This window comes from Mandrillus leucophaeus, unplaced genomic scaffold (assembly GCF_000951045.1).
Source record: "Mandrillus leucophaeus isolate KB7577 unplaced genomic scaffold, Mleu.le_1.0 Scaffold403, whole genome shotgun sequence".
NCBI lineage: Eukaryota > Metazoa > Chordata > Mammalia > Primates > Cercopithecidae > Mandrillus > Mandrillus leucophaeus.
The window spans coordinates 1,188,726-1,200,153 of record NW_012104288.1 but is presented as its reverse complement, the minus strand read 5'-3'; the positions used below and the strand labels follow the sequence as shown (position 1 = coordinate 1,200,153).

The 11,428-nt window shown below is 43.8% G+C and overlaps 1 protein-coding gene across 1 annotated transcript in view; it reads right to left on the bottom strand.

Moving 5' to 3' along the window:
• Positions 1-8,640, bottom strand: part of LOC105548232 (chromosome unknown open reading frame, human C5orf64) — a 55,423-nt gene extending 46,783 nt beyond the window's left edge. The window contains exons 1-2 of the mRNA XM_011992141.1: positions 8,439-8,640; positions 8,000-8,185 (exon numbers count right to left, since the gene is read on the bottom strand). Of these exons, the coding sequence (XP_011847531.1) occupies positions 8,000-8,185; positions 8,439-8,640 (388 nt within the window). The remainder of the gene's footprint in view (positions 1-7,999; positions 8,186-8,438) is intronic.
• Between the last annotated feature and the right edge of the window lie 2,788 nt (positions 8,641-11,428).

Here is an 11,428-nt window from a genome sequence, read left to right as displayed (position 1 = left end):
GAAGGAAGGAAGGAAGGAAGGAAGGAAGGAAGGAAGGAAGGAAGGAAGGAAGGAAGGAGGGAGGGAAGGAGGGAGGTGGGGAGTCAGGGAAGGAAGGAAGGAAAAAATAATATGCACCAGGTAAAAAGGCTGGAAAGGGGTTACTTCTGGGCAGAAAATAATCAGGGGTTTTTTTTTTTTTTTTTTAAGAAATCTTATAATATAAAATAAGTATTGCTTAGCATAAGAAGTGTAGGAACGGGAAGAAAATTAAATGAGGGATCTAGATCCATGGAGTGCAAGTGAACTACAAACTCGGTAAAAGTTTCATTTGTTTTGAAATTTTAAAGAGAATAATTTGTAAAATTTAGAAATAAACATCGATTTGGCATCTTTAAAAAACAAAATAATTAAGTTTTAAAAACTCAGTAAGAAAACAAATCCAGTTGGAGAAAAGTAGCAATGGCACCGCATACTGTCATGAAAGAATGCAAATCGGTATTTTCCTTTCCCCTAATTAGCAGACATAAATCAGGATAAATTTTAAATTGATGAGACTCTTTCAACACAGGAGAAAGATATTGACCTTCTTGTGGTAAAGGTAAGTATGAAGTACATTAAAATCACCATTTTGGCATAATCAAGTTTACCTCTACATTAACTTTGGACTATGACACCCCTTCAGAAATGCTGTCTGCTCAAAATTCTCCAAACGCAGCACTGAATGGAATTCTGCTGGGGTAGAAGAATCGTGACCAGGCAGTCAAAATCAATTTGTTCCTGTGATTGACATCAGGGTCTGTGTGTCAGCCAAGCTCTCTCATACCATCTGTGCTCTGATTATGATCAATAGGTATTTGTGATATGCCCAGGAAATGTGCTGTTTGATTACTTTTACATGGGAGAAAAGACAAAAACGTCTCAACCTGGAGTCTACTGATGTGGATGCAGAAGCTGGTTGATGAATTATTAGAATATAGAGTTTGCACTGATAAACTTTTGAACTTTCATTGAACTTGTAGATTAAGAATAGGCAGTTTTTCCAAGAGGAAAATTCACCAGACAACCAACAATTTTTCTTTCACATATTTAAGCAAGATGTTCGATCTGGTAAGGAAATAATAGTAATTTATGTCTTTGATAATTGAGAAGGATTATAGTTCTATACACAGAAAAAGCAACCATCACCCGAGCCCTGTGAGTCACAAAGCCATTAAAGAAGAAGCTTCCAGCTTAAAAGCAGATGAAACCTCCGGATTTGGAGGGTGGTGTTCTTCAAGAGAGAATTAAGAGAGGGGAAAGAAATCCCCATGTACTTGTAAAATTAGGGCCCTCTCTCTGCCTCCCTTCTGAACAAGTATAATGACACTTTCAAGATTCAGCTTGATAACCCACACTAAAAGAAAAGCATGCATACACAAAACCATTTCCCTTAGTGCACATGGCTCCCCTGCATATACCACCATGCCCACACAAGCAGAGACCCACACTGACCTTCAGTGGGAGGCAGCCCTCCAAATAGTAACAATGAAGCTGCCTCCTTCAACCTGCAGAGACCCATAATTCTCAGAACATCATTTGTCTGGTAATCTGTAGGAACAGCCTGGAGCAGATTAAAGGTTAAGAAGGAAGATTGCTGACCAGCTGGAAACATGTGTTTGGTACATCCAACTAACTATAAGAAATTATTTTCCTGATAAAATAGCGTCAGCTGAGATCAGGTTTCTGAGAGATGGGTATCATTAATTTTGCTGCTACAACATTGAACAGCTTGCATTAAAAATACACACTAGATTGTGGCTCTTTGGCTTGATTGGTACAATGCACCAGAGATTTCAAAAAAATGCTGACCACTCCACGGTTCAGTTGCCCTTATTAATGATAAGTCCTGTCACCTCCCTTTACTTTAATGCTTTGCTTCCCTATAATTCAATTTGAATCAATCTTATGATTATTTTTAAGCCTGTACCTTGCTAGTGCTCAGAAAATGAGAAGACACAATCTTACTACTATTTGTTAGTATCTGGTGTTTATAGCATCACAGGTGTTATAATGTAAGCCGGGGAAACAGTCAACAAGAATGAGGACCACAGTCTCAAAGAGAAGGCTAGGGATGGAGCCAGCTCCACCTGGGGATCTAAACTAGGGTATCTTGGTTGCCAGTAATGGACACTTACTCAATTTTTCTCAAGTAATGCAGATTAGAAGATGTTACTATAAGAACCTATGACCTGGTAGACAGAAGTCATCATGAACTTGGACAGATCTGGGAATCCATTTTTCTCTCGATCTCCTCTGTCTTTCTCTCATGGCATGTCTACCATGTCCACATGTTTGCTCCATCCTCCTGTCTTTAACAACTTGGCTACTCAAAGTTTCTGTTTCCTCATAACCGTAGTTTGCACGTGACCTCTCATGACCTTCATTCTACCTCCTGGTGTTTAGTGTTAGTAATCGCTGCTTTATTTAAATTCTAAAATGGAGAGAGAATTTTATTGTCACTACTCACATTTCATGTGACCACATTCTGGGTTACTGGGTGGCCACTAGCTGAACTGCTCTAATGTTGATTATCCAACATGGACCAACTCCCTATAGCTTAAAGGACCAAGTGAAGGGATATAATAAAACTACCCTTTCATCAAGGGGAAGTTCAATTTATAAAGGGCAGAGTAGGCATTCTGAAGATTAGTCTGCCTGGTCCATGGGATAATGGGGAAAGGTTCTGTGGAGGAGATAATATATGAGATGATCATAAAAGGGCCCCGTGTGTGGATAGGCAAAGACGAAGTAAAAGTGGATATAGTAGCATAGGGAAAAACCAGAAATAGGAAAGAAAATATTACGTATTTTAGTTTGGCTACAGCACTTCTCAAGCTTTCTGTGCATATGAATCACCTGAGGATCTTGATAAAATGCAGATTCTTATTCAATGGGTCTGAGATGGGGCCTGGGATTCTGCAACTTTAAACAAGTTCCCGGGTGATGCTGATGTGTTGGTTCACTCTGAGAAGTACAGCTAGAAGAAAGAGCCTTGAATGCCAAGCTAAGGAAATGCTACTTACTCTACTTCAGTAAGTAATGAGAAGCCTTGACGGATTCGGGAGAGAAGAATGATATAATCAGAGTGGTGTTAAAGGACAATTGATTTGGCAGTACTTTGTGGGATAAATCAGAAGAGAACTGGAAGATCAGCTATTTAGCAATTGTAAAGGCCAGGAAAGAGGTAATAAGGACTAAATCAGTATGATCACAGTGGAGGGGAAAGGAGGGCTATGCGAGATCAGCTATACAGCCAATTGAACATGCCCTTCCCACTGTCCTTACCCAGTCTTGCTTTAGTTGACAAGAGAAGCGGCTTCTTCAGGCATCATCTGGTGACATCTTTGTCCTTTCTGGGGTGTCTGCTTTTCATTTCAAATCACATCTAAAGATACATCCTCTCTTTTACCTCTAACCCTTAATTTCATTCTCTCTGCCTAACTGCATTTTCTATTGTGTGCAACTTGCTGCATGATTTAACTATATTATAACCATGTAACTATGTTATTTCACTGTTATTTCATTGTGTACCAGTAACCAAATTCAGTAACTGTGTTTGTTCTGCTGAGGAGTTTTGTAGGAAGCATATCTGAAGGGCACCAGGCAATGAAGTAAAGTCTATTACCACCTTATCACCATCAGGAAAATGATCTGTTTGTTTGCAGTTCACTGAAGTACATAGCTAAAGAAATTGAAAGAGAGCTTAGGGAGTGTCAGAGTGAAGTCCAGATATGGAGAAGGATGGATACTCTGAATACTAGGCTGTGGTTCAAGACCCAAAAAATGGCTGTGACACTGTGCAGAAGAGAAGTTTCCAAATGATGTTATAGACAGGGAAGAAGAGCTGGGAGAGACATACCTTTTACTGTAATTCAGAGCTTCTCTTACTACCTGGCTTCCACAGTCCCTACTATCCATTTAAAGCCAAACCAAAGATAAGCTTGCTGTTAAATACAAATCCCAACTGAAATTTTCCTAAAGCTAAAGGCTTCATCATATCCTGTGATTATAGATATAAATGAAGAAACCTGGTGCTTGCTTATTGAATTGTTCATGCCATTTTGAGGTCAACCCCTGAACACTGAACTTTGGTTTTCTAAGGCCCCTGTGCATTAAATAATTTATACGACATGCAGGACTTTAAATCCATTCCTTTTCTTCCTAATAGGATGGGATTTTGTGCACATGTACATACTTACAGCTAAAAAATAGAAAATCAAACAGTTGTCACTGATCAAAACAACAATAATTTGTCCTGTGGGGAAAAAGAGAGAGAGAGAGAAAGAAAGAAAGAATAGAAAAGAAAGAAAGTAAAAGGAACTGTCCAGCCCTGGAGACTAGAGCTGTTTTGATTGCACAAGAACATAATCAGAGTCAGGAACACAGTAAAGGAAATATTCCCAAAGGAAATCAAGATTAAGATGCACACTTCGGCCTCTTCCTACAAGCACCAACCTCCCAAGCCCACAGGTCATTTTGTTTGACAATGTCACATCGATTTACATTTCACAATGCACTCTTAACTTCAGAATCTTAATGTGCTGGCTGGAATTAGCTGTATCTTTAGAGAAGAGTCTGATCTTGACTATGTCCTCCTTTGGAAAGACTTCCTAGTTGGTTTGTTATTTTGGTAAATGAGAACCCAGGAAGAAATTAAATCAATTTTATGGATACGCGCATGTGTGTGTGCGTGTGTGTGTGCGCGCGCGAAAGTGTCACTGCAGGACAGACACTAGGAAACTGTGCTTTGAAGAGAATGAACCCTTTCAGGAAAAGGGTTTCATGTTCAAAAGGAAATGAGGAAATGTGACTTCTAGCCCAGATATTGTCAGGCCCACTTCCATCCTTGGTTTCGCTCCACATTGGAGCTCAGGATTCTGGATGTATTTCCTTCTGAGTGTCCTGATGGTGGCGGAGGGCAGGGTGGGGTAGAGCAAGGCATAGCCTGCCATGCGAGGAATCTGTGCTGTTTCAGGTCTTTCCTCCAGAGGCAGCCGGAGGGAGATACCCAGTGTCATAAACCCTGCTTCCTCCTTCCTTATGTGCCACCTCTTTTCCCAGTCCCACTACTTCAGAAGTAAATCACCATCTTCATTGGAAGTAACCTTCTTCCCTAGAGAGGTGAAGTGACTGGTCTATGGTCATGCAGCTATTAAGAGCCTGTGACAGAAAGAAATCCAACCTCTTCAGTTTCAGGTCATTGCATGTTCTTTCCTCCTACCTTGTAAGCAGAGCTTCAGTCTTTGATGTGGGCCCTGCGTCCTGGGCCACAGAACAGACTTAGGGTTCAAACCTCCCTGGGCCTCACCTGGCATTTCCATGCCAAAGTTGCATCCTGCCCCTCTCTGAAGGGTCACCCTCTAGCCTAGTCATTGTGGATGGAACCTACTCCTCAATCCCAACATCACCACAAACACCCACTGCCCCTACAAGGGACAGGAGGGCTGAGATTTAGGGACCCAAGTATAGATGCAAATTAGAATATTTTTTAATGTTATGAGAATGATGGTGAAAACTCTTTGAGGACAAGAGTTATATTTAGTCTGCAAATATGTATTGAGAAGAATCCCCAAAAAAGTTGCTATTAAAGAATGATGATAAAGATTCATGCACTTTAGTTGGGGGCAGAGTTTAGGGGTGGCATTGTGAAAAGTTGTGGGGATTTTGAAGCAGCCTTTACTCAAGAGATGGCTGTGTGCTAAGGGAGAGAAGATTTGGAGCTATTACTCACAATGCACCACCAGAAGATTCCAAGTAGGAGAGCCTAGGCAGAGAAGTTCCATGGGGTGTGGGAAGGTGGGGGTATGGTAAGAGACAGCATAAGAATAGCTGAGCTGAGGTTGGGCGGGGTGCCTGTAATGTACAAGCTCATGCTTGTAATGTCCAGCACTTTAGGAGACCAAGGCGGGTAGATTGCTTGAGCTCAGAAGTTTGAGACCAGCCTAGGCAATACGATGAAACACCATCTCTAGAAAAAATACAAAAAAAAATAGCCAGATGTGGTGGCATGCACCTGTGGTGCCAGCTACTTGGGAGGCTGAGGTGGGAGGATCACTTGAGCCTGGGAGGTCAAGGCTGCAGTGAGCTGAGATTGCACCACTGCACTCCAGACTGGGCAATAGAGTGAGACCCTGTCAAAAAAAAAAAAAAAAGAATAGCTGGGCTGGACACACTTCACTATTCACTACAGAGACAGCCATTCTCTCCAGAAGCCAGCATGAGGCAGAACCTGGCTGCCAGACAGGGGAGCTTCTTCCCCATCTAGAGACCAAAAGGTCAAGTGTAGAAACTCGGTTGGGTAGATGTGAAGGATGCTGTGGGCCAGTTGACTCAGCCTCCATTCCTAACTTCCTCAGGGAACCAGTCTATACTGTAGACACCAGAAAATGAAAAACTAACTTTCCCTTCCTCCTTTGCAGGTAGAGTCTCTTATGGGATTGGGTTCCGCCAATAAGAGCCACTAGCGTGAGACCTCAACTGAGAGCCAGGTCAGTAGGATGGGAGGCACAGCACGAAGTCTTTACTTTGCTGGCTCAGATCATGGCAGAATGGTGGGCTCTGCCACAGACAGTGGGGGAAGGATGTTCCCTCAATAATATCAGAGCATCATCCTGGGAACTGGAATTGTTTCTGAAAGCTCCAACTAGAGTCTGCTTGTTCAGCACTTCCAAAATGTTCATAGGCCAATTAATACCTGATTATCAATGCTCTCCTGTTTCAATAAACTGGAACAATTTCTGTCATCTGCATCACCATGGACAGTGGCCAAGATAACATATCTGACTCCCCAAACTGATCATTTTTTAGTACACTCCTCTATGGGACAAAATTACTTTCAGAGATAATCATGTAATAATCATTAATTATTATTACTCTCATGATTCATTCATTAGCTTTAAAACAATAATTTAAACAGAATAAATTTTAATTTTCAGGATATTATTCAAATCCAGTCAAATATCTCATGTATGAACTAAAATTTGCATTTACTAAACTTCAAACACAAATTAAAATTCCAAGTGGTTGCGCAGAATGACAGAATTAAATTAACTCAGGTTTTGTATCTTGGCTTTGCAATCACTGTGCTATCATCCTTTATCGATTATTTAGATGCAGGCATACTTACTACCACAGGGGCTGGAGACACACACTGTGCCTGAAGCCAGTTCGAACCATCTTGAACTATTCTTTCTTAATGGAAGTTCTCCTAAGTTACTTTCACATAGACTATAATATTAGTAAAAGGATAAGTAATTAACTGTGCTAATTTGAAGCATGTATATGTATGTGCGTATATATATATGGGAATATATGTATACACACGCACACAGATATATATGAATGTATAGAAATAAAATTCAATAGTTACCACAGCAATTGTTTAGAAAGTGGACAAACAAAAGATTTGTGGGAGGATTATTTTATCACTGACATTGTTTAGAATTACTGGCATGGGGATAATAAAAAGCAAACTGACTCATAGTCGATTTTATTATTGGTTTTAAATTCTCTGCAGGCAATGCAGCTGTGTGCATCTTGGGGGCGGGTGGTTGACAGGTGGGGTGAGCCTGAAAGAGCCTGATCCTAAGCCCGAGGGCTCCAGAAGATTGTGGGCTTGAGGGGAAGTGGCGTGGCGAGGGGGGATTCCCAGACCCCAGCACCATCCCCACCAGATACTTCCCGCGTAACAGGAGACCCAGCCTGAGCTGCTCATGACTCCCCAGATTCTCAAATACTGCTGAAACATAAACATCCCCACAAATTGCCTTTGGTGATGAGGAACCAAGAGCCCAAAACTGCTGAAACCCTGGTACCCAGTTCTCAGTAGTGAAGTGACTCACCCACCCCATGTGAGAGAAATGTGTGCTTCAGCACAATTAAACCTCGTCTCCTGCCACGGGCCCTTGAGGGCACACACAAGTTGTTTAATTTATGAATGTTAACTCTGCCAATGCCGAAATTCTACTTTAACCTATACGTGGAATGTCTTTGTTCGCTGGCAGATGAGCTGCACCTTGGGTGTCTGCAGGGGACAGGGTGAGTGAAGGCCCCCACAGAGCTCTCAGCCTGTGAAGGCCCTGATCCAGGGCACTGTCTTTAAAAACAGAAGTTTCTCTCTTTTCCCCTTCAAGTGGTGGCCGCACTGAGAGACATCTGAAGTTCTCTGAGAGCAGAGACAGAGTTTATTTCCGGTGTCCTTCATGGTCCCCAGCAGTACAACTCTCATAAAAGGTTAACTTCCTAGTTCTGGGTAGAGTCAAGTTTGTCTTTTCTCCTCTAGTTGAGGGGTCTTTAGCATAAAGGTACAGTCTCACAGAAGATGACTAAACACATAAGCCAATTTTAATGCTGTATCCTGAGACCCCAAGGGAGTCCAGGGGAGAACATCTCCCCAGACAAAGGAAAGCAGTACCAACCCACCCCAGGGGAACACTGTGGATAAGATGCAGGTGGGCAGCGCCTGATATCCAAGGACCCGTGGAAGGCTGTGACCTTTCTCCTCTGAGCAGCAGTAAGCCAGATGTCCACCAACAGGTCCCAGAGACGCGGCCACAGCAGTAAAGCTGCATGCCAGCCTACTTGCCTGGCACTGCCCAGGAGAGTGCCACTAGTCCCCATCCTATAGGACCAGTGGGTGCTGTCCTCCTCTATGCAGAGTGGCCAGGGAGGAGGGGCAGGACCATCTAGCCATGTGGTTCATGCCTAGGTGTCTGGGAGCAGGAAGACATGCATTTCCAATCTAGCATTGGCACCCAAACTCACATTGTTGTTTTCCTGTCAAGCAGTGTTAGCCAGCCTTATATCTAAGGACTACAGGCTTTAGTTACTCCAGGGAACAGCCTGGTGGCCAAACAAAGAAAGGCTTGTTACAAAGGCCCCTTTGTTGAAAGGGCTTTTGTCCCAGCAAGAGGATTGCTCTAGGTACCCCTTAGAGGCCACCAGCCCAGAGGAGGGAAGTAATACTTGTCCAACTAACCCTCGGGTGTTTCAGAAGACCTGGACTCAAGTCCTCACAGCCCAGGTTTGCTGGCAATGTAGTCTGCTGTAAGTCACATATCCTTTTTAAGCCCCAGTTTCCTTACCTATCAAAAAGCAATCATTTATGTGAATGTCACCCTCTTTTTTCCAGTCCTGGAGGCTGAGTCCCCCAGGCTGCTGGAGGCGCTGAGAATACCTGGTCCCTACTAGCACTGCAGAGAGGTGTTTACACCCCTCTCTGGCAGAAGCCACTTCCCGTCTGGAGAGCCAGGAAGGACACCTCCTGTCACTCCCTAGAAACAGAACAGCAGGCTGCTGACCTTCATCCGGCCACCAGTGCTCCACCCTGAACTCAAGATTCCAGGACATGAGAGAGAGGCTTCAGGAGGAGAGAGATTTCTCCTTGGAAAGCTGGAGGAGCTGAGAGGAGAGTAGGAGGCAGTGAGGAGGGACCTGCAGCAGGTCTCAGGGACTGTATGGGGTGTGGACCTGCACTGTACTTCTGCCCCCTGACCCTCGTTCCTGATGCTTTTCTGAGCTTGGTTCTCCAGCCTTCTGACAATTCCATAGGCTACTGGATAGATAGCCTTCCAGCAAATTCCCTTTCTGCTTAAGCTAACTAGATTTGAGGTCTGTTGTTTGTAACCAAGAGTCCTACCTGATACTGTGTAAGATACAGCCAGAGAGGAAATTACCCCCAAAATATATATTTTTTGGGGGGGCCCACCCCAGATGGCCGAATAGGAATAACTCCAGCCTCCAGCTCCCAGCGTGAGCAATGCAGAAGATAGGCAATTTCTGCATTTTCAACTGAGGTACCAGGTTCATCTCACTGGGGCCTATCGGACAGTTGGCGCTGGTCCGCAGGTGCAGCCCGACCAGCAAGAGCTGAAGCAGGGCGAGGCATCACCTCACCTGGGAAGTGCAAGGGGGAAGGGAATTCCTTTTCCTAGTCAAAGGAAATTGAGACACACAACACCTGGAAAATCAGGTAACTCTCACCCTAATACTGCGCTTAATCAAGGATCTTAGCAAATGGCACACCAGGAGATTATATCCCACACCTGGCCCAGAGGGTCTCACACCCACGGAGCCTCCCTCATTGCTAGCACAGCAGTCTGAGATCTAACTGCAATGTAGCAGCGAGGTTGGGGGAGGGGCACCTACCATTGCTGAGGCTTAAGTAGGGAAACAAAGCTGCAGGGAAGCTCGAATTGGGTGGAGCCCACCACAGCTCAAGGAGGCGGGCCTGCCTCTGTAGACTCCTCCTCTGGGGACAGGGCATAGCTAAACAAAAAGCAGGAGAAACCTCAGCAGAGATAAATGCCCCTCTCTGACAGCTTTGAAGAGAGCAGTGGATCTCCTAGCATGGAGGTTGAGATCTGAGAATGGACAGACTGCCTGCTCAAGTGGGTCCCTGACCCCTGAGTAGCCTAACTGGGAGATGTCCTCCACTAGGTGCAGACTGACACCTCACACTTCACACAGTGGGGTATACCCCTGAGAAGAAGCTTCCAGAGCGAGAATCAGACAGCAACACTCGCTATTCAGCAATATTCTATCTTCTGCAGCCTCTGCTGCTGATACCCAGGCGAACAGGGTCTGGAGTGGACCTCAAGCAAACTCCAATAGACCTACAGCTGAGGGTCCTGACTGTTAGAAGGAAAACTAACAAACAGAAAGGACACCCACACCAAAACCCCATCAGTATGTCACCGTCATCAAAGACCAAAGGCACATAAAACCACAAAGATGGGGAAAAAGCAGGGAAGAAAAGCTGGAAATTTAAAAAATCAGAGTGCATCCCCCCCTCCAAAGGAACACAGCTCACCACCAGCAACGGAACAAAGCTGGATGGAGAATGACTTTGAAGTGTTGAGAGAAGGCTTCAGTCGATCAAACTTCTCAGAGCTAAAGGAGGAATTATGTACCCAGCGCAAAGAAACTAAAAACCTTGAAAAAAGAATGGATGAATGGATAACTAGAATAATCAATGCAGAGAAGACCTTAAAAGAACTGATAGAGATGAAAACCGTGACACGAGAACTACATGACAAATGCACAAGCTTCAGTAACAGACTCGATCAACTGGAAGAAAGAGTATCAGTGATTCAAGATCAAATGAATGAAATGAAGTGAGAAGAGAAGTGTAGAGAAAAAAGAGTAAAAACAAATGAATAAAGCCTCCAAGAAATATGGGATTATGTGAAAAGACCAAATCTACATCTGATTGGTGTGCCTGAAAGTGACGGGGGAAAGGGAACCAAGTTGGAAAACACTCTGCAGGATATCATCTGGAGAGCTTCCCCAGCCTAGCAAGGCAGGCCAACATTCAAATTCAGGAAATACAGAGAACGCCACAAAGATACTCCTTGAGAAGAGCAACTCCAAGACACATAATTGTCAGATTCACCAAAGTTGAAATGAA